The sequence below is a fragment of the Galleria mellonella genome, unplaced genomic scaffold, assembly GCF_026898425.1.
Source record: "Galleria mellonella isolate WM207_F2 unplaced genomic scaffold, CSIRO_AGI_GalMel_v1 utg171, whole genome shotgun sequence".
NCBI classification, from domain to species: Eukaryota; Metazoa; Arthropoda; class Insecta; order Lepidoptera; family Pyralidae; genus Galleria; species Galleria mellonella.
Genome location: NW_026442014.1, coordinates 560243 through 585376, shown reverse-complemented (window position 1 = coordinate 585376; position 25134 = coordinate 560243). Strand labels below are relative to the sequence as shown.

General features: G+C 34.1%; 1 protein-coding gene across 5 annotated transcripts in view; it reads left to right on the top strand.

Annotated features, from left to right (window-relative positions):
- LOC113517735 (zwei Ig domain protein zig-8-like) overlaps positions 1–25134 on the top strand; it is a 627640-nt gene that overhangs the window by 165568 nt on the left and 436938 nt on the right. For all 5 annotated transcript variants that reach the window (XM_052892944.1, XM_052892943.1, XM_052892942.1 and 2 more), the window contains exon 3: positions 7325–7494. In XM_052892944.1, coding sequence (XP_052748904.1) covers positions 7325–7494 — 170 coding nt within the window. The remainder of the gene's footprint in view (positions 1–7324; positions 7495–25134) is intronic.

The following is a 25134-nucleotide window of genomic DNA, read 5'->3' as shown; positions in this document are numbered from 1 at the left end:
ATACGAATAGCACCGTAAACAACACAAGATATCTATTTACCAGAGGGAGACTTTGTACAAAAGTCATTTGCTTGGATACCTCTGTCCCATTCCTGTTTCAACCGTGAAGCAGTTGTGTTTGCATGGCTGTGTTTCGGTTTGAAGGGTGGGATGTGGTATGAATTTACAAGGGTACCGAGGAATAACACCTGAGTCCTCAGGAATGGCAACGCATGGGGGGTATCATGGGCGAAACAGTATACTCTGTTATGTCCATGGTCTGCTCATGTCTATAGGCGACGGTTATCACTTTCCATCAGGTGGGCCGTCAGCTTGTTTGCCATTCTAAGTTGTATAAAAAAAAATTACATTTTTTTCTAATATAATCGTTGATTTTTATAAGATGCTTAATTGTATGTAGTCATGTAAACATTGTTTTAAATTAGTATGAACATCTAAATTGTTTTCCTTTCATTATATTATAGCCTATAAGAAAAAATACAGTAAAGCAAAGGGTGGGAAAGGAAAGTGTATCATTTAAGCACGTGCCCGAGCAAAACGTAAGAAGTTTGGTTACACCGGTGTTACCCAACGTGGGGTCCGCAAGGGAGCGATTTGATAGTTACGGGGGGGGGGGGGGCAATTAATAAATGGACTCGAAGCGACCTTAACCCTCCTGCTCCGGGCCTAAATGGCCCAAGGGTTAAAATCGCAATATGCAATGCTACGACTAGATATCGATACCAAATTTAACAAAAAAAAGTAAATAAAAAAGTGTTCTAAATATTTATTAGGTGTAATTTCGTTTGACATTACCAAAATATCAACTGGGCGATTAGAGTCGTCAAGTAAACTGTACCGGGAAAATAATGTATAAAAATTTTAGAAATGTTCAAGTGGGGCATGGCACTAAAAAGGTTAGGAAACACTGGGTTACAACATTTCGCCAGTTTGAGAGGCGCATCGCGATAGCCACGGGTCGGCCGGTCGTCTACTAATTATACCGCATCCATCACCATCGGACGCCAATTGATTAGGTTATGTCGTTTTTTGTGACGTCACGGGATTAATGCTCTGTCAGCTCACATCGGTACTAATAGTTAACGTCGAACGACAATGTTTGATTAGAACGGATATTTTTTATATGAAACCGCAAATAAGGTCGAATCTCCATTATAATGCTGGGGCTCTACCGTGAAATTCCGAATTTTCGGACTCGTATTTTTGTTCGTACCGAAATCGGCTCAATAAATGGAGCTTAATATTTCATCCGTCATAAGCCGACCGTAAGTCCAAAGAAACGATATTTTAATAAATGATAGGCCCTCGGAGGACCTACCATGAAATGTTTTTCGGAGTTTTGAGATCGAACGAAACACAAATTTGATGCTAAAAATACATAATACACACTGTTTAAAAATGTTAAAATATCGTTCTTTTGGACTTTTATGGTAAGATTTATGATGAAGGAAAGGTTGAATTCCATTTACAGGACCAAATCGGTCCGATATGAACAAAAACACGAAATGAGTCCGAAAATTCGGAATTTAATTTTATGGTAAACTGCCTGGTCTCGGTCCGTTCTTGATATGGTTATTTTAAAGAGTTCGAAATTGATCAGCATGGGACTGGATTGTAGTGTGTATACAAATATTATAATAAAAATATTTTATTAAAGTTACCTGGAAGAGATCGCTGTTTAGCAATAAAGCTGTCTATTGTTGTCTCTTTTTTTCCTTTTCATGCAACTTAGAATACCAAACAAGCTGACGGCTAACTTGGCGCAAAGTAGTAATTGTCGCGTATAAACTTGATTCGTCTGACCATAAAAAAATTAAACTTTCGATAGACACTTGTCTATTGCAAGTTTAACTTTTTTCTAGTAAAGTGTGGTAGTAGCTCAATATCTGTATAGACCTCTTACTACAAAAGCGTGTCTAACATTTGGTTATATGTTTAAAAAAAAAAAAGAAAGTTTATATTATTAAAAGTAAAAGGTAAGTAATAAACTTTATAATAATAATTTGTATTATTATGTTGACTAAACAATATTTAATAATTTAGACTGAGTTTTGTTAAACACCATTTAGACCATGTCTAAGGTTCTTCAAAAAAGGGGTAAAGAGATTTCTTAAGGGTCGGTTACGCGCGCTTAATGCTCCTGGTATTGCAGACATTCATAAACTACGATGACCTCTTACCATCAGATTGGCCGTATGCATTCAAAGTCGGGCAGCTTGAGCTAGCAATTGTTGATGATTGGCGCCTTACTGTCTGGCTCGACCCACTGAAACTGCGTAGAGATGTTGCATCTTTGTGCATCTTCTATCGAATTTATCATGGGAAGTGCTCTGAGGAATTGTTCGGATTGATACTTGCTGCTGATTTTCATCATCGTACTACCCGCCATAAACTAAAATTTCATCCCAACCATCTGGACGGCTGGCGGTCCTCCACCGTGCGTTTTTCAAGGCATTTTCTTCCACGCACAACCACTCTTTGGAATCTACTTCCAGCAGCAGTATTTCCGAACCGATACGACAACATAACCTTCAAGAAAAGAGCATATTCCTTTTTAAAAGACCGGCAGCACACCAGCAATGCCTTTAGTGTTGTGGGTGACCATGGGCGGCGGTAGTCACTTACCATCAGGTGAGCCGCATGCTCGTTTGCCCCCAGTGTTGTAAAAAAATGCTTATTTTTCACCTTAGTGGTATAAAAAATACAGTGTTTAAAATATTTCTTGTAAAAAGATCGTAAACACATGTATCTTGTAATATCCATGGTATAATAAAACGGGCGGCATAGAATACACTAAGAGACTCAAGTTACCATTTTTGCGTATTCTTGAAGATCAAAGGTCTGTGCATACTACGTAACTTGCATAACATTCAATTTTAGAAGTTGAAACCTACATTCTTCACGACTCTGGAACGCGCTTCCTGATGCCATTAAGAGACTACCGACTAAACCGTCTTTCAAAAAAAGCGTTCACGCTCACTTTTTATCTTTATCTGAGCAGTAAGTGCTTTATGTTATTCTCAATTTCATGTATAATATAGTATATATCATATATGTGTAAGTATATTTATTAATCATTTATATTTATTCGTTTATATATGTAATTTTAGTATGTATGTATATCAATAATTACTAGTACCGCATTCGAGTATTCTGACACTTGCCTATGGTTGACTGGGAGAGAATGCTTTTAGCATTAAGTCCGCCATGTACACATATTTGTACTAATGAATAAATAAATAAATAAATAAAAACCGAACTAAAATAAACTTTTATAATTAAAATCTAGCGTTAAACCTTGTATAATGTATTCCTAGGGGCAAAGTGTGACTGCATTTAATTAATTCGTACACAAATGTAAATTACGCTATCATCAAACTGCAAGGTGCATGCTAAAGATAAGGGTGCCGTTACACTGGCGCCACGGCCCATCCCTACAAGTTTAATTAATTAACAGGTTATTTATTCGCTAAATTAATTTACCACCCGGCGTTATCTTATTAGCTTTATTAACATAAATATTTTAATTTTACAACCGAATTTTATGTTAAATTTTGAACAACTATTTATTATTATTATTTCGTTTAAGAATTTTTGCGACTGACTTTTGGATTTTAGCCACAACAGAATATCAGTGTTTTACTCTTTTGAGGGCAAAACAATAAAGTGAGTTGTGACCATTTTGTGTTATTGTGAGTGATGCTAATAAATTATATATCTATCTATCTAGCAACCACAAATAAGCGAGACTAGTGCAATTCGTCGACAATTAACCAGCAAATAAACTCATTATCTCAGTTTAATATGTTACGTGATTGTAGTGATATTATTTTATTAGCTGTTAGCTAAATTAGCTGTTTTTTTTTTCCAAAAGTTACTGGTTAGTTGGTTAGAACTATTTTGTTTATTCCCGCTTTCATTAGTTTGCGTGCGACTGCCAACATTCGATGTATGACTACTATTATTATTACCAGAAGTTATTTAACTTTTAATATTAGCCATTAATCTTCGATAGTCATTGTGTCCACGCATATTTTACAATAATTAAACTTACAGAAAATGGCAATAGCTGAGCTGCTTGCCTGTTCTACTTGACTGGAATTGCGTTCCGAATGGGTAGTAGAACTACGAAAAAATGACTATTCAAATACCTAAGTTTACTTAAATTTTTTCAGAAATCAAAATCTAAATTTCCAGTAACCGCTTGATAAATATATTATTGCATGTTTCACGTTTTAGTTCGCTAACAGCACTTTTTAAACAATATATTAGGCTAAAAATATAAACGCCCTTAAATATACAATTTGTATGAATGTATATTACTGGAATAGGCAACGAGTAAACAAACTGGTACATACGAATAGTTCATAACCTAGACACTTTTTGTTCTAAACTAGCTGGTTTATTATTATTTAACCTAGCTATTTAGCTAGTTTGAATAAATATTATATATATAGCTAGTTATTAGTTTTATTTTTGTAAATACACCCCAGTGAAAGTGTAATAACAGGTTGCAAGTGTGACTTTGTTCACGTTACGTTTGATTTATGTTTGAAGGCTATTTCTGTAGTAAGAGACATGAATAATGTATAGATTCCGTCTGACCCGATTTTCTGGACAGTATTTTAACACTCACGTTTGTACTTCAAATAGAATCGATGATATTATGTGTTTTGATTGGTACTAAGGCTCCAATTTCTTTTTTCTTTTCCTTATTCCCTCTTAAACAATCTTGGACTTTTTAAGTGTCTTAATAAATGGAGATATCTTTTTTTTAATACTTAATAATCTTACATTTTGGATTTATTTATTCATTAGTACAAATATGTGTAAATGGCGGACTTAATGCTAAAAGTATTCTCTCCCAGTCAACTATAGGGAAGTGTCAGAATACTTGAATGCGGTACTACTAATTATTGATATACATACATACTAAAATTACATATATAAACGAATAAATATATATGAATAACAAATATACTTACACATACATGATATATACTATATTATACACGAAATTGAGAATAATATAAAGCACTTACTGCTCGGATAAAGATAAAAAGTGAGCGTGAACGCTTTTTTTGAAAGACGGTTTAGTCGGTAGTCTCTTAATGGCATCAGGAAACGCGTTCCAGAGTCGTGAAGAATGTAGGAGAAAAGAGTTTGAAGCGTAACCAGTACGGTGAGAGGGGTAAGATAATTGGAGAGTTTTTTTTTAATTTTTTTTATACAACTTAGAATGGCAAACAAGCTGTGGCCCACCTGATGGAAAGTGGTAACCGTCGTCTATAGACATGAGCAGTATCATGAGAGTATTATTGGAACGAAGGTTACGTTAGGTTTACAATATTTTAAGGTACATAACAGTAATAAAATGGTACATAACATATAAAATTTATAACTTTGTTAATTCTTCAACATGGATCTACTCCAATAGCCACTCTAATTTACTATCCCTTCCTTTTTTTCTTTCCATTCTAAGCATAACCAGCTTTGGCTCTTAAATCGTTACATTATCTTTCAAGCCAATTATAAAGGAATTTTGACGATACTTTTAACAATATATATATATATATATATATATATATATATATATATATATATATATATATATATATAACAAGCATATTTAGGTACGTAACGTTTAATTTAACATATTTTTAAATGATTAATGTAGGGTATTTCTGTTACTATCAAATTATTTGGTCCCAGCATGCGTCATTACTTTCTATCGCGTGGTTGTAGTAAAAGATGACTAAGGGGATTTAATGCTCGAGGGATGGGCAGCAGCGTCTCTCTTAAAGTGTCACCAAATGCTAGCTGCGATGGCCAAACCACCTGCCTGAAAATTAAAAATTTTCTCATAGCAACTGGTAGTTCATTCCAAAGGCGGATTCATTCCATAGCTGTACGGCTATGGAATGCTTTACTAGCTTCCATATGAAATATAAAATATCTTTTAAAACAAAATTTAAGGACTTTTATTTGAGCAAGTTGTCATCTTCTTAATACGTTTATATGTCTGGTTAGCATACTTATTTCTTGCATACTTTTCGTGAACAGTATTTATATATTTTTATGTATTTGTATAGGTGTTTATATGCATGTATGTATATGTGTATATGTATGTATGTATATGTATATATACATATACATATATGTATATGTATGTATATATATATATATATACATACATATAATAATGAGTAGGGATAATATTTATATTATTATATGTATCACATCTCTCATATTTTTTCATCGTGCCTCCCACCAAATTGTTTATGCTTGGAAGAGATCGCTCTTAGCGATAAGGTCGCCCATTGTTTTCTCATTAGGATTATTTCTTGTAATTATTTATTTTTATCATAAGTTTACTATTGTAATCTTTTAGAGGAAACAATAAAGAGTATCTATCTATCTATCTAATATGGTGGCTTGTCATAAAATCTAGTGCGATGTCTTTAACTGGATGCTCTCAGACGATATAAGGTTTCTGGTATTAGAGGTATGTAATAAATAAAATTGTGCCTTCAGATAAAGAGGCGTTGAAGGATTATAGAGAAAATCATGGAGAAGAGATAGGATGTGATTATTTCGGCGAAAGAGATGATTGCTTATTACCTACACACAGATCTTTTAAAGAATGAATGAATGAATGAATTTTATTGCAAAAAATTTAGTACAATAAGATCATATGGTAGTATTATAATGATTTCACACATTTTGTCATTACTGACGTGCAACAGTCATTACATAAGTTATGACAAAATAATGTTTTAATATGTAATAATATAATAAAATCGTCATAGTCGTAGAATACTGACGTATTTTTATATGTAATATTCGTCAGATCCGTCAGTATTCTACGACTGTGACGAAATAACATGTCAAATTTTTAAACGTTAATAATAATTGCAATATACAGAAATGTCAGTGGGTAATAATGGTATGGTAACCCCACTGCGCTTCCAGTGACTATTGATGAATTCGTCACGATGGGCTAACTGACCTGCCTATTAGTCTTCACCAATCATCTCTCACTGGTGCCCCGCTAGTGTATACTGATGGCACAGGCTGGGTCATCATTCCATTATCATCCATTAAAAAAAAATACTAACAATCCCTTCCCCCCTCTGAGGATAAAGTTAGGTTAGTTGATTTATCGTAACTAATTTACTAGGAATTTATCACAATAGTTTCCAAGATGATCGCCTGGAGGTCGACCTGATATATTCCTAATAATCTCTTCCCCTTGTGTTGATGGGTCGTTATGGTATAGTGTAGACAGATATATAAAAATAAAAAATAAAATGTTTGTTCACAGGCGCGTGCGACGTGGCAGGCGGGGCGGGATCAGTGAACGCGCTGCCAGCGGGCGGCAGTAGTGCGCGACTAGCGCCCTCTTTCGATGCGGCGACGCCGAGAAATGTCACAGCTCTTGTTGGGAAATCTGCATACCTGAGTTGCCGAGTGAGGAACCTGGGGAATAGAACGGTAAGTCAATTTTACTTTGCACTAACAGCGGCGGAAGATTTTATCTAATCATGTCTATATACCGACCGATATATAAACGAGTACATATGTAATTGGGAATTATTGAACTCACTGTGTTTTTGCTTATGCCGATAATTGATTCGACTTCATCCGGAAGAATTCTTCAGTGGGCGTTTGGTGCTTTGCGTCACAGCGTCTTGCCTTCAGTGTAAGTTCATTAAATTCTCATTGTATATGTATATCGGTATAGATATCGAATAATAATGGACATACGGATAACATGACATTAAAAATTTGTATAATAATGTTATTATTTATAAATATATTATACATTATGTACTTATCCTATTTTATTTATTGTTTAGTCAAATAGCTAATATAGGTAACATACCTGTCTATATAGCTATATAACATGGCGGGTAATACTATGTTGTTAATCATCGTCATCGTCATCGTAATCAGCCCACTGTTCGACGCAGGCCTTTCCTAAAGCACGCCACTTAGAACTTATATTTATTTGAAAACATAAAATTTAGTTTACCCTCTATTTAATATTGAACAGTTTCATTTCGTTGCTATAATGTTAAATCCTGTTATAAACCATTCGTCCACTTTTCATGTAGCGTTTCCACCGTCCGTCTGAAACAGAATTATGAAAAACGATTTATTTTTCAGGTGTCGAATACTGCCAATAACCACTCAAAACCATAAAGTTATTAATATATTTTGTAGCATTTTAACAGGAATTTATTTAATAGTGAATATTTATCTCATTCGATGTTTCGATAAGGTAAAAAAATATATTTTTATCTCGTTATAGTAATATAATGTACCATTTTTTACGACTCAATTTATATATGATAGGATTCGATATTATAACATCTAATTATAATAGATATTACAATAAAATATTAATAACAGTCAATGACGTCATCTTATAAACTAAAATAAATACAACAAAAACCATCAAGAACTATTCGAATAAAGATCAGCGGTGGAACAGTTGAGTTTCCGTGCCTTCACCGCAGTCGGTTGCGTTTAATTGCTCGTGATAATTGCGTGAGGTCGACTTTCCGCTCAGCGCAGCTCGGTGGAACGCCCGCTTTCCGCTACCGCTCGCAATGGACGCCCACCGCATAGAAATCCGTGGACGTTACAAATTATTTCGACTTGACTTCTGTTTTTTTTATTTATTGACTCTTTAATGATAAACAGAATCAGTCATTTTCATATTGTTGATTTTTATCTTTACCTTTCCGAAAATTTTATTTTTGGAACTTAAAAAGGTCATGTGCTTAATCAGAAAACTTCGATGGTTTTATTTAAGTAGTAAATTTGTTTTTGAACAACTTCCAATATACTTTCTGTTTTCTAAATTTGTACATATTTTTTCGACTATTAATATTAATTTGTTGATACTCGACTCCTCAAGATTAATTCGAATATTTTTAACCTCGTTAATTACAGTGTTTTGTCATGTCTTAGGGTTTTTGTTAACTGATTTAAGAAAATCTCCTTTTTTCTCTCAATTCGTCGGAATATTGTTTTTATGTATGTTCCCTGATTATTCAAAAACGCCTGGACCGTTTCGGAAAATTCTATTTTTGTCAGGAATACTATACTTTCAGATTGCTTCCATAGAAATTTTATCAAAATCGGTGCAATAGTTATACCATATTATAACAACAAAGTAATAGGATTTTTTATTAAAAATATTTGATTTTACCGAAACTAAATAGTTTTTTTTTTATTGTACTTATTTGTTACTGTATTTCACTTGAATTATTCCCTTGTCATTGTATATTTTTGTTTATGGTGCAATAAAGAGTTAAATAAACCAGAGGTAGACTTTGTACAAAAGTCGATTACTTGGGTACCTCTGTCCCAAACGTGTTTCAACCGTAAAGCAGTTGTGTTTGCATGGCTGTGTTTCGGTTTGAAGGGTGGGATATGGCGTGAATTTACAGGGTACAGAGGAATAACACATGAGTCCTCAGGAATGGCAACGCATGGGGGGTAACATGGGCGAAACAGTATACTCTGTTGTGTCCATGGTACTGCTCATGTCTATAGGCGACGGTTACCACTTTTCATCAAGTGGGCCGTCAGCTTGTTTGCTATTGTAAGTTGTATAAAAAAAATGAATAGGTAGGTATTAAATTAAATATAATGGAATATCCACGCTTAGATAAGTGAATTCCTGGGCTACGGATGTCGCCTTCCGTGGCGCGCCGCTCGACTGCACATCAAAACTAAGTCGCTCTAGCTGGATCGGAACTATCGCATTCAATGCAAAATATTCGCTGTAAGCGTAAACAATTTGTCCAATAGCTGTGCAATTTGCTATATATAATAATAATATAATAAATCTTTTATTTTCAGATATATAACCATAGTTTACATTCATTGCGATTATAATTTAATTATAAATGATTAAAAAAATTTACATTATTAATTATACGTACAAAATATTATTATACTTTTAAATACATATACATTAATTAATAAAATTTAACCAATTTAAGATTTAAAACCAATTTAAATAATTTCATTATAAAATCTTTTGTCGTCAGGTATGCGGTGAGGAATACTGTCTTTATAATAGGATTACGTATTGTCCATTAATCTTCCATGAAATTTTGCCTTACATATGCGTAAAATAGCAAAAAAAATCATTAACCCTGTTCTCTGCAAACATGCCAGACGCACTACACCGCCATGGCAAGTCGAGCATCGCTCGGAATAGGTATTGCACACGCAGTGTGTTATAAGCTCTCTTCGTATAACTATACCATAAATGGATGGTGTGAAAAGCCTGACAATAGGACTTGAACAATATCAATTTGATTGTCGAATCACTGTTCGAAGCTAGTCAAATTGACATTTTTTATTTATTTTATTTTATTTATTCTTTAGTAAAAATATGTGTACATGGCGGACTTAATGCTAAAAGCATTCTCTCCCAGTCAACCATAGGGAAGTGTCAGAATACTCGAATGCGGTACTAGTAATTAGTGATATACATACATACTAAAATATTTATGTATGTATGTAACGAGTAATGTGTATTTAGTTTTAAAAAAGTCGCTTATTTAAATTGATATTAACTTGTCACCTATTAAACAATTTATTTCGTGCATCATCGTCATCATCATCTCAGCTATCATCTGTCCACTGCTGGACATAGGCCTCCCCCATAGACTGCATATCCTTCCCTTTTCTACAAATTTATTATTTATTTCATTGGATGTCCTACTTTTGAATTACTAGATTGTATCCTACAAAAAAAACCGAATTTAAATGTGGTAAAACCAGTTTTGTCGATTTTAAAACTGAACTACTGAATCGATTTTGATAATATTTCTATAAAACCAATCTGTAGGTATGCCCTTTCAGATAAAAAAAGGAAATTTACAAATCGGATTATAACTGACAGTTATGAGGTAACAAACATAAAAAATGCAATTGGGAGCCTCCTTTTTTGAAGTCGGTTGAAAACTTTATACCTACTTACATAAATAGTGTATTTCTTTTATATCTATGTCCATAATTCGCGAACGTAAGACGCTCCCACCTTTAATTATTGTACTCATATAAGACTAAGCCTGTATATAGTCGAATCGTCGACTCGTTAGAACGTTAGCTTTGAGTTCGGGCCAGATAATTGAATGATGGAAGCGAACGGCCTCTAAAGATTAGGGATATTACTGATACAGGGTGCGAGCCGGCTCGGAGGGGAAATTATATGAATTCTTGACTGATTTGCTCTCATCCCTCATTTATTGGCAATGCCTTTTTGATTTTTACTAGATTAATAAAAGATCTAGATCTTTCGAGCGATTTCAAAAGGCGAAATTCTTAATTCGACTTCTTAGTCGATAAACTAATAAAGTTTTATCATTATATGTTTTTAACTAATAGAAGTATACTTTTAAGATAATTTTGCTATTAATTTCATTTTCATTATATTCGGTTTTAACTGTCCACTGCTGAACATAAGCCTTCCCTTTGGGGGTTATGCCAGTAGCTCCCACGTTTAGCAGGCGGATTGACAACCGCAGTTAGGCTTTGGCGATGTTTTAAGAGAGACGCTGCTGCTTATCCCTTGCCCTCCCTTAGTCGCCTCTTACAACAATCACGGGAAAAAAGGGGTGGCCTATTCTATGTCGGGACCGACCCCTTTCTTTCCCGGGAGTGTCATAAGAGGCGAAAAAGGAAACTTAAGGATCGAGGGAAGGGCAGCAGCGTTCCTAAAGCCTAACTGCGGTTGCCACACGCTTGCCAAGTATAGCAGTTACTGGCAAAACGGTATTTCACGCCGGAACACCGCCTGAAGTTGTATAAAGCTCAAGTCAGGCCACATATGGAATACTGTTCTCACCTGTGGGCAGGAGCGCCACAGTACCAACTCCTTCCGTTAGACCGCATTCAAAGTCGGGCAGCTCGAATTGTTGACGATTGGCGCCTTACTGTCCGGCTCGACCCACTGAAACTGCGTAGAGATGTTGCATCTCTATGCATCTTCTGCTGAATTTATCATGGGGAGTACTCTGAGGAATTATTCGGATTGATACCTGCTGCTAATTTTCACCACCGTATAACCCACCACAAATTTCATCCCAGCCATCTGGACGAGTGGCAGTCTTTCACCGTGCGTTATTCAAGGCACTGTCTTCCACGCACAACCACTCTTTGGAATCAAGTTCCAGCATTAGTATTTCCGAACCGATATGACATTATAACTTTCAAGAAAAGTGCAGATTCCTTTTTAAAAGGCCATCAGTACACGTGCAATGCCGTTGGTGTAGCGGGTGATCATGGGCGGCGGTAGTCACTTACCATCTGGTGAGCCGTACGCTCGTTTGCCCCTTGTGTTATATATATATATATATATATATATATATATATATATATATATATATATATATATATATATAAACATTATTTGCATTATCTGGTAAAAATACATTATAATAAAAAGACCAGATGTACAACAATAAGACTATGATTCATAGTGAATGTATTATTGCAGTGTAATACTACATGACAAATGTATCTAATTTACTTTCCAGTGAGCGAGGATAAAATTTAAATTTCATATTTATCTCCAGAGATGGAGATATATCTATTTTATGACATACGATAAGCTATGTATTTATGTTTAGTGCCCTATATGTTATGTGTAATGCGCGGCTTCAGATGAATAACTGATACTTTCCGTTCTGTTAACTGACTTCAAAAACAAGTGATTCTCAATTCGATTGTATTTTATTTATGTTTGTTACCTCATAATTTCGTCAGTTCTAAATCGATTTGGGATTTTTTTTTATCTGAAAATATGTACTTATAGATTGTTCTCATAAATTTTTTTTTTGAAGTCCAAAAAATAGTTTAGTTTTTTAAATCAAGGTAGCTAGTTTTGTCACAATTGAAGTCAGTTTTTTTTATGGGTCAAATTTTTTATGGACATTTTTTTTATACAACTTAGAATGGCAAACAAGCTGACGGCCCACCTGATGGAAAGTGGTAACCGTCGCCTATAGACATGAGCAGTACCATGGACATAACATAGTATACTGTTTCGCCCATGATACTCCCCCCTCATGCGTTGCCATTCCTGAGGACTTAGGTGTTATTTCTCTGTACCCAGTCAATTCACGTCATATCCCACCCTTTAAACCGAAACACAGCCATGCAAACACAACTACTCTACGGTTGAAACACGAATGGGACAGAGATACTCAAGCAATAGATTTTGTACAAAGTCTCCCTCTGGTATTTGTATATATTTAATTCAAAATATTGTTGTTGTGTTTAACTATATAATAAACTGTTTAATTATCTAATTAACTTGCAAATTAGATTTAAATTGTATTTACAGACAAATTAAATGTATGTTTACAATTGAACTAATACCGGAATCGTCGTGTCCGAAATTGATTCAGCTTTCCAACTGTTCATTTGTAACATTTGAACGGACTTCCAATGCACATGTCCGCCGGATTACAACGGATTATGTACGTTTGACGGAAATCTCCGTCCGGCTCCGTCGGACAGTGGTCAACCAGCCATCGATGTCCGATCTACCGCCGGATTACAATCCGCATACAAAACAAACGCCAAACGCAAACACGCGGATTTGCAAACGTGCAATTGGTTTCGCAAATGCCCACTGTGACTGCGTTATAAATTCATTTAATTTTGGCGAATTTCGCGGGCTGCCCGAAATTATTTCTTTGTTTACACTTATTCAAATACACACAACGAGTTTCAGAATTGCGCTGTGGTGGATTAAAGGGGTTTTTTTTATGGATGCTAATGAAATGTTAAGCCCGTCTGCGCTAACGGTATACGAGTGAGAGATGATAGGTGAGAATGAGAAGGCAGGTCAGTTAGCCCATCGTAATGAATACAACTGGAATCTAGCACAAAGGTTTCCAGGGGGACTACGTGGATGTCGACCTGATATGGTATATTCCTAGAAATGGGAATGGTAGTCTATATTATTAGCAATCCCTTTTTCCCAGGATTAAAGGGTTTATTGTTCTTTTTATACCATTGAGGTGGCAAACAAGCATACGGCCCACCTAATGGTAAGTGGTTACCGTAGCCTATGAACACCTGCAATATCAGAGGTATTTCTCGCGCGTTGCCGACCCTGAAGAAACCTCTTTACCCCCCTTTTGAAGAACCCCATGCTGTAGTCTCTTGAGAAAACCTCGGCAGCGAGCTTTGCCAAAATGCAAAATTTAGGTACAATAATGTCAGTCAACAATTCACATTAGTCAGTAAATGATAATAATTTAATTACAAAATAAAATAATAAATAAATAAAACAAAATACATAAAGACAATTACTTTTTTTATTCTACAATGGAGGATCGATAAAAGGTATATTCCCGCCGTTTGCAATTATATTAAGTACAATATTTTTTTTTATTTTCTATAGACCACTAATGCTGCCATAGACAAAAAAAACTTAGATTAAGAAATAATATGCTTTGCGTTGTCTCCGTCTCTTTCCATTCCGTGCGAGTTTTAGAACACAATAGAAAGAGACGGAAGACAACATTTTTTTTATGAACGATTACTGAGACTGAAATGCAATCAATAGTTTCTCTACTTCATAGTTCAACGAGTTTTCTGCTAAAATAATTAAACGTTCCATATTTTTAGTAAAATAGCAGTTACAATAGATAAAACCCTCGTCGTTGTTTTCGATTCTTATGATAACATTTTAGGGCAAATTAATTTTAAGAGAGAGAGACAATTATTCATTTGACAATTTTCAAGGGAAATTTCCTGCTTCAATTTAGGTGTTTTGGTATTTAATGATTGAAAATAGAATATTGAAAGCTGTTTCGATTTGTTTAATGGGAAAGGTTCATTGTAAATATTGTTTTGTAAATATTTTCAACTGAATACACGGCTGTGTGTTTATAATTTTAAACAATTTATGTAATTACAATAGTATATAGCACATTATCAGTCAATGGACGCAGGTGGCTTAAGACCATTCTTATGGTAATCTATGGGGTACGTTTATTTTCAGCAATGGACAGATAACTTATTGTCTTATAAATTTCTTAGAAAAATCACTTTCCCTTTAAGCTTCTTTTGCTGGTTACTCTGTTTCAATCATAGATTACTATTTGCTCTTCTATTGCAGTTGTTTCATTTAATTGTTTTATATTGTTAAATTTTATGTATTTATTTATTATATATATATATATGTATTTATTTATTTAATATATTATGTGTATGTTTATATTATATGAATTTATCAAATATTACTTTTTTTTTTCTCTATTCAAAAATGCACCGCCTACGTATTTCTCGGTTTGATCAATGGTTGACTGGTAGAGAACACCCTTTGGTGTTAAGTCCGCTAAATGTACATAGATTTTTACTGTGCATTTAGGTTTAAATAAATTTAAAAATTTACCAGAGGGAGACTGTACAAAAGTCGATTTCTTGGGTACCTCTGTCTCATTCGTGTTACCACCGTGAAGCAGTTGTGTTTGCATGGCTGTGTTTCGGTTTGAAGGGTGGAATATGGCGTGAATTTACAGGGTACAGAGGAATACCACCTGAGTCCTCAGGAATGGCAACGCATAGGAGGTATCATGGGCGAAACAATATACTCTGTTATGTCCATAGTACTGCTCATGTCTATAGGCGACGGTTACCACTTTCCATCAGGTGGGCCGTCAGCTTGTTTGCCATTCTAAGTTGTATAAAAAAAAAAACAGCTGATATGATGATGATGCATAGTATTAGGTAAGAATTTTGGTATTTCATAAGTTATTATTACCTGAATTTAACCCACGTAAATGACTATAAACCCAATTAATAGCTGTACTAAAATATTTCTTAATATATTCGTTTGAATTTGACTAAACTCTAAAGATATTAAAACTTTTTTTTTTTTATATAAGACGCCAATTAATTTTATAATAAAATTACTACGTTATTAATCTCAAGTACACGTAATTAATATTGTGTTTAAAAAAAAAGGATTTGGACTCAAAAACTAAACGACTGAACCAATTTAGATAAAATTTCTATGTTACCAATCTGTAAGTATATCGTTTCAGATAAAAATAAGATTTAACCAAATCGATTTACAACTAACGGAGTTATGAGGTAACAAACATGAAAAAAAAAACAACCTAAGGAAGTCCTCACTTCTGTTTGAAGTCGGTTCAAAATATACATTTTCTTTAGAAGTTCTCCCTCGTTTTGAAGTCGCTAAATATTTTTTTATTATTCGTCTTTCCTCTGATTGTCCTTGAGTAGCTGAATACACAATGAATTGAAAAAAAAAAAAAGTCACGTAGATTCAATTCCAATAGATAATGTTGTTTACAAAGCCAGGGCGGCTAATAAAGTGTCTTATAAGTGTTTTGTCCAATATTAAACTATTGATTCTAAAGATTAGAACGCTTCGATAGTGTGGTAGGTATGAATGAACTGTAACTTGAATTTTTTGGATGAATAATTATATATATATATATATATTAAAAAAACCAGAGGGAGATTTTGTACAAAAGTCGTTTGCCCTCTGTCCTATTCGTGTTTCAACCGTAAAGCAGTTTTATTTGCATGGCTCTGTTTCGGTTTGAAGAGTGGCGTGAATTTACAGGGTACAGAGGAATAACATCTGAATCCTCAGGAATGGCAACACATGGGAGCTGTCATGCACGAAACAGGAAACTTATATATTATTGTATATATATATATATATATATATATATATATATATGCATTATTTATTTTGTACAGGTATACATTATTAGTTGTTATTTTCTTTGCTTATCCCAATAATGAAGTACCGTGTTCGTGATTCACTGTTCTTCCAAGATTGGCTGGTAGAGAATGCTACTATCATTAAGACCACCTTTTGTACCTTATTTTATTTTCTTCAATAAATTTATTTAAATTAAATTAAATTATCAATAAAACTTGATAATATTATTGGTTAAGATCTTCATATCAGAAGAACAGTTGCTTTAAACGTTGCAAGTTATAAACTGCGGTATCCACCGATTTATAAGAGGAAACAAATGCTAATTTTTTTAAATGAAAATTCAATAGTTATTCCATCAGCACTATTGGTTTATACTAGTGGTTGGAATTTATAAAACTTTAATGAAAACTAAACAATATCTAACAGAGTCAAGGAATAAGTTTATGCGGACGAAGCCCCGGTTAATGGCTAATCTACTAATCCAGTACAGAAACAGTAATCACGTTTCTAAACACATGTGTTTGTGATCCTCTAATGAATTTCGAGTCAATAAACGATAGAACCAATGATAACAACGTATTTAGGAAAAGAAAATAAACATAAACCTACTGTTTGTAATCAGTAATAGTAACCTCGATAATTCATTCTGATATGGCAATTTAAAATGCTCTTTTATTTGGACGATTTGCCCTAATTTTAAACAAGGGTTGTTGTTAAAACTGCAGGAGAAAGGATTGTTGTTAGAGACTCTATTGCTAACAATACGTTACTCTGTCAGGTTGAACTCCTCATGGACCATCTAGAAACCGCCATACTAAATTTCGGTGCAATTGTCATGATGGACCAACTGGCTTTCTTTCCTCCTCACCTACATTCCTTAATAGCTTATACCGAAAGCGTAGGCGGAGTTCTTTCACACAATCTGTATTAAACTGTCTCATTAGACTCGTTATGAACCTAAACTGTACTTCCCAAACCTCCTACATCTCTATATACTATTGCAAAAGTTTCAAAAATTAATTCTAACCTAACTGCTTAGCTATTGTTTTTTAAAAGATATATACTCGGAAATGTGGGCATAGTGAGTGCTGTTATTACTTTGAGGAAAGTCTACAAATGCTTCGACGATTTATAGTCATGTGCATATTTATTTTATTTAAGAAAGATCAAATAAAAAAAAACAAATAAAAGAACACATCTGCGACATTATATTGAGAATGACATGTATATCAAATCTATATACGCAACGTATGTTTCTCGTAACGGTCCTTAGCCAGTTTAATGACTCCAGATCAAAGGGCCCGGCAGTCGAGCGCGCCCTTTGTTTCCACTGTGAATGCTTTCGTATGTGTTCTTTGTGTGCAATTACCTGGAACCCCATAACCAGTATATTAAAAGAATAAATTGACTGACATCTCAATGCGCGGCCTATTATCGATGTGTCACTAAATCCGAGAAAAGAAACAATACAAATGTTTCTATTATCAGAGAAGTTGTAACCTGCAGCTTTCTCCACGTGAATTATGATTTTCAAAAAAACGAGGTTAGATAGATAGATAGATAGATAGATACTCTTTATATAGTACACTTATTATAAATATAAATAATTACAAGAAATAATCACAATGAGAAAACAATGGGCGACCTTATCGCTAAGAGCGATCTCTTCCAAACAACCTTTGGATGGAGAGGAGTAATTATAAACAATTTGGTAGGAGGCACGATGAAAAATTTTGTTAGTTCTAGATATGCGAGAGGTTGTTAATTTATCTATATTTTTTGGATAGTGATTAAACCGTCATTTCATAGCACTGTATAATGTTTTTAGATTTATATATATTATTTAGAATAAGCGATGTTATTATAATTAGCAAGGGTCATTATCACCTTAATGCCCTTATTTCAATCATTTAGGGTTGCCGTAACATGTTCTCCTCTTTCATCGTCTTCATTCACAGTTATTTTGGCATTCACTGCTTTTCTACCCATATCATCTTTTGCGCACTCCATTCATTCATCTCTTCTTAGATTTTCGTTTACTCTATAACCGTCTACATTCATACTGAACACTTTTCTTAGAATACTATTGTCATCCCTCCATATCACATGCCCATATCAAGAATTCATATTTTCTCTTAATTGGAATAAAAGAACATGTAAGAAAATTTTATTTGATTTCCCGTCAATGGAAAGTATTGAACTGATTCAATTTTCCAAACTTGAACAGGTCTCTGATTATTATTTTTTTGGCCATAAAATTCTATAACAAGACTTTATACAAAAGTCAATTGCATCTCTGTCCCATCCGTGTTTCTGCCTGGAGCAGCTTAGCTTGCATGGCTCTATTTCGAATTTGAAGGATCGGACATGACGTTTAGATAGCAGGATACAAAGGCATAACATTTTAGTCCTCAGAAATGGTGACACATGAAAGGCACCGTGGGCACTACAATGTATTTTACAATAATGTGATACTGTTTTACGACGGTATTTTGTAACCCCGTCTGCGCTATCGGTATACACTGATAGGGCACCAGTGATAGATGATAGGTGAGGATGACAGCAGGTCAGTTGGCCAATAGTAAAGAATTCAACAAAAATTAACCACAACGGTTTCCAGGGAAGACCGCGTGAAAGTAAATCTGTTTGGGTATATTGCTAGGAATAAAGCTATTAGAACCCATTGCTAAGAATGCTTTTCCCCCGTTTTAGGATGTTTATCATTATTTATGAGGAGGACCATTAGCTTCTTTTCCATTATAAGTATCGTAAGAAGTCTTAGATATCTATAATCCATAACCTTAGATAGCTTTTACAATTATGAGGGTCAGTGTATCCTTTCCTAGAAATTAAGACCTGAGATTCTATTTATGCGTATATTCTGCGAATGGTTCGAGTAACTGTTCTCGGTACTGTGTTCTTCACTTGACTTGTAAGACATCTTTGGATTATGAGGGATAATCTATCGTTTGAGAAGGGTTTAAGGATGTACTATAATAAATAGTTGAAGCAATGTTCATATTTTCAACGTGATGTAAATAATAGGCTTTACCAAACAAATGTATATGGTACGAAGAAATCAAAGTTGGGTTTTGCGAACACCAGGTTAATACGAGTACCTTGTAATTTCACTGCCATATCCTAACCTGGAAAATGTAACACGGCCATGGCCAGCTTTATGGCAGAAATACGGATAGTTATGTGTAGTACCAGGCGAGATGCTGTGATGTTAACACCATACTCACCCTAAAGAAGACTTCCGGACAAAATCGTAAAAATTGTCCGAAACGACGAATATACTAAGGTCACTGAATCTATTTATTTATGTTCAATTACATATTTATAAATAAATAAACTAATCAGGTGCGAATTAAAGTCACATGCCGAGAGGCTCATATATAAAATATGATAAATCGATAGGGAATGAAGGAACATGATGATTCCGTACGGGCAAATGCAGTGTACGACGACCCTCTTAGTTGGTGAGATATAGCGTTGTGACGGATGGATAGACAGACAAAGTTGCAGCAACGTAAGGGTTTCTTTGTATCATTTTGGTACGGCACCCCAAAAATGAATATAAGTTTTAAAAATAATAAGCATAAATCCACGCGGAATCTTATTTTAGAAGCAGGCATCTTGTTTAATATCTGCTCATAACGTGTACGTGTTTTTCAAATTAGAATTCCTATTTCGAAGCCATTATTATGGGAATTTAAATGTAAAATCATAAAAATGTAGATATTATTACAAAAAACAATTGTACTTTGTAAGATTGCCGATATAATGAAATGAGAACGTTTTAGGAAAAGGTCATTGAGGATCGGGGAAAATTAAAATTAATGCCGTGCTACGTCTTTGCCGTTCCTCTGTTCTGATTTCTAATAATGAGGGAAATACAGATTTCTATTTTACTTCACTGAAGATAAAATACGTATTATATTTCTGAGCTATATGTATGTATGGCCATGTGATCCCGGTATAGAATAAGACATCTCCCCCATTCCCGTGGATGTCGTAAGAGGCGACTAAGGGAGAGCGAGGGATAGACAGCAACGTCTCTCCTAAAACATCACCAAAGCCGAACTGTGGTTGCCAATTCACCAGCTAAGCGTGGTAACTACCGGCACAACCCCCCAAGGGCTTATGTTCAGCAGTGGACAGTTAAAGGCTGATATGATGATGATGATGTATGTATCAAGCAAAGTTCTGCTTTAAGAAGTTCAACTTTAAATAATATGGACTTTTTATGCCATTTAGAATAATGAACTAGCTGAAGGCCCGTATGATGGAAAGCGTTCACTTTTATGCGTTGCTATTCTTGAAGATTCTGGTGTTATACCTTCGAAACCTGTAATTTTACTATCATATCCTAACTTTTAAACGTACTTCCATGTTAAAATTATGCAAGAAATGAAATTGAGAATTCTGTGAAGTAATTAAATAGCTAGTAGTTCATTTAAATAATTAATTATTTACAGTCAGTCTTTTGATTTGTAAAGCAGATTTATCAAGGCCCTTCAACTGAGTACAACGAACTGTACAGTTTTGGGCAAATCTCAACTTTGCCATTACAGTGCCTACGGTCTTGTTTAGCATCAGCTATGTATATACAGTCTAGATGTATCCTGACTGTCCATGTGAGTAGCTTTGACGTGGTCTAGTGTTTTGAGTAGTCATGCTCACTAAAATGTCCAGACTTGTGGCGGCGTGGTGGGCCGGGTCATTGGGCTCCCTAAAATATGGTCGAGCGCAGTGATGGCTGGCTCATCCGTCATACTCGTGAACGGGTGCTGCTTGTAGGGACTGGTCTGCTCTAATCACTATGACTGATTTCCTCTTATTAATTGTTTAACCAGTTGGTTATGTATTCAATTTTTTTTTCTTTTTGAGTATTTAATTGAATTAGTGCTAATTGGTGGTTTGTATTCACACAATTAAACTTAAAAATGTAAAATAATAATAAAATTATTTAAAAGAGCATCACGCAAGTTTCTTGCTCGTTCTTCTTGTGATGAGACAGCTTTCCGAACGAGCGGTAAATTAAAAAAAAATGTAATGACTTTTCAAAAGTGCTTCAATGTAAGTTTATTTGAATAAATGATTTCTATTCTATTCTATTCTATTCTAAAACTTTCATCTCTAACTTCTTTGAGTTTGGTTTCGTTTATGTATAGGTTAGTGGAACTACAATCTCGTTCTCTGGCCCATAATATACCTATACAATTTATAAAATTATATTATAGAGGATAATTATGTGGCTAATTTTCAGTTGCTTTTGATAAACTTTTTAAAGTACTAGTCTGACGCTGCTATTTTTCTGCGCGGCGTCAAAATTGTTTTGTTGTCAAGCAAAAGTATTTGTAAATACATGATTCTAAATTTAAATCTCTATAAAATATCTCATCGTTTAGTGACGTGCTTGAATTTTTTTGTGGAGCAAAATGTTTTATACACGCGGGTTGTTCTTTAAATTTCCTATGAGGAAAAGGATATTTATCTTAAAATTTCTTTATAAACATCTTCAGAGTAAATTCTTAAACATCCCTTTCATCAAGTTAGACTTAAATTTAGATTGGATATTGAATGGATTTCATCAGGGAAAATTTAGTAAGCACCTTGGTAAATCTATTACGTAAAGAGTCCCTTAGAAAATACGAAGTTACCGGGTTTGAAAACAGCACAGCAGTTGATTTTGACTTAGCTGTATAAATTTCTGTTTGAATGTGAAAATAATATGTTTTGAATTATTTCCTTTATGTGTTTAATTAATAAATACAATTTACAAAGTATAAATACATGGGACAGTACGTACGAATGTAGTTAGTTGGACATTCAAATTTACAGAATATCTAATGAAAATGCGAAAGCTTCTTGTATGTATCTTTTTGAAAGACGGCATTGTTAAATTACAGTGTATGGTGGCATCACTACAGTTCTCAGTAATGGTAATACATTTGTAGTACCATGGGTATCAGAATGTATCAATGTTATATTTACTACGTTAACATGGCACGCCCCTCCAACATATTTCAATGTGTGTGACCATATACAGACATGGTGTTCTGTTTGTGTTTGTAAGGAATCGTCTTCGTTAGCGGTCTGGACAGAGAGTATTATATTCCTTGGTCGAAACCTTGTAATTATTTTTACTGGCATATTTTTAATTCTTGGATTTTGGAGAGCATGCCATGTGTAATAGACAACCTATACTATGTAATATATATAGTACTGACTTAGTATACAGACGAGTCAATAATTACTATGTATCGTCACGTCAGCCCTCAGCTTGTGTACTATTACAAGTTCCAATAAATACTACTGGACAGCGCCATCTACGCCTTAACTGAGCGAAACTTGTACCATAGACAATCGATTACTTAAATACTTTTTTTTTTAAATAAATATACTGTTGCTACTGTATAATATAATAAAGAAGGGGGGAAAGGGATTGTTAGTAATGTAGACTGAGAATCCCATTGCTAGCAATATACCCAACCAGGTCGACCTCCTCGCGGTTCCCCCTGGAAACTATCATGGTTAATTCCTGATGAATTCATCATGATGGGCTAACTGGCCTGTTTTCATTCTCATCTATCACCCTTCACTGGTGCTCCGCCAGCGTATCCCGTTAGCGCAGGCGGGGTTACCATTTCATTTTCACTCATCAAAAAAAAATAATAAAGAAAGAAATAATTTATTCAAAGAGTTTAAGGATTGTTAATAAATAATTAATATATCTTTTTATTTCAGTTATATATCTACCCATAGTTTATATTTATAGCGACAATAATTTATTTTAATTATTTACAATTTATACAAGATCTGTTTATTGTGGCGCTAGTTTAACTGTAAAATTAAGGGATTGTTAGTAATGGGGTCTAACTGCCCCTTTGACAGTAATATACCCTACAAGATTGACCTCCACGCGGTTCCCCTTGGAAACTTACGTAGTTAATGTTGAATTCGTTATGATGGGCCAACTGACACCTATCCTCCTTTACTGGTGCTCAGCCAATGTATATCGATAGCCCAGGTGATTATTTCATTTACATCCATTAAAAAGACTGTAAAAGTTCATACCGACTAATTTCAGTAGAAATTTAGATGTCCCAGAATCCAGTAATGAAATAAAAATATAACACTTTTAAATTTTTCCTAACTACCTTCATTTAGATAGACATCTCTTTTATCTTAAATCGTTTCTAGGAAGATCATTACATTACCGTAGGCTTTTTTATAGCTTCCAGGAGTTAAAAAAATATATAAGCATTTTATTTCAAAACGAAATTAATTTAGTCAGCGTTACCGCAGATCTAGATTAGGCTTGGTATTATTTTCAATTTTATTTTACATTTCCAATGAAATTAAAAGAACTTTGATCTTGATAAAGCTATTGCAGATCGTATTATGAAGTGCTTCTTTTAATTTCAAAAGCAATGCTTATCTACTTACCTCGTATTTACGAAAACGAAAATTAATCTTCGAATAAAATAGATATACATTTAACTGAACGTGAACATTGATAGATTGAACGTACGGTCTTGTTTATTTTTAAATACATATTTGTAACCGATATTTTCCAATCTCCGATTCTAAACCAAACCAAACAAGTCTGAAAATATTTTACAACGTATAACCTACAATCGTGAGTCCTGAATATATGAATGAAAATTAAACAAATACAATATTTTTACGATTAGATATACTCCCATTTGTGAATCTGGCTAAACAGTATACTCTGTTATGTCCATGGTACTGCTCGTGTCTATAGGCGACGGTTACCACTTTCCATCAGGTGGGCCGTCAGCTTGTTTGCCATTCTAAGTTGTATAAAAAAAATATATGAAAAGAAAAACTAAACATAATTAGTTTATTTAATAATTAAATTCTATTTCACAAAAAACCGAGATTCATTGCGACAAAACCAGTTATTCTAAATAAAAAACTAACCTTGTGAACTAAATTTTTATAAGGCCAATCTATAAGCATATCCTTTCAGATATTTAAAAGATTTTCCAAATCGGTTTACAACTGACGAAGTTATGGGTACAGAGGAATAACACCTGAGTCCTCAGGAATGGCAACGCATGGGGGGTATCATGGGCGAAACAGTATACTCTGTTATGTCTATGGTATTGCTCATGTCTATAGGCGACGGTTACCACTTTCCATCAGGTGGGCCGTCAGCTTGTTCGCCATTCTAAAAAAATGTAGTAGGAAATAAAAAAAAAAACAATGAATTGAAAACCTGCTTCTTTTCGAAATGGATTGCTTAAATAAAATAAACTTTAATATAGGACCAAATTAGAAATAATCCGATTTTGATTATGAAATAACTATTAAGATCAGTTTTGAAATGAGTTTTGAAAAGATATAAAATAAAAAAT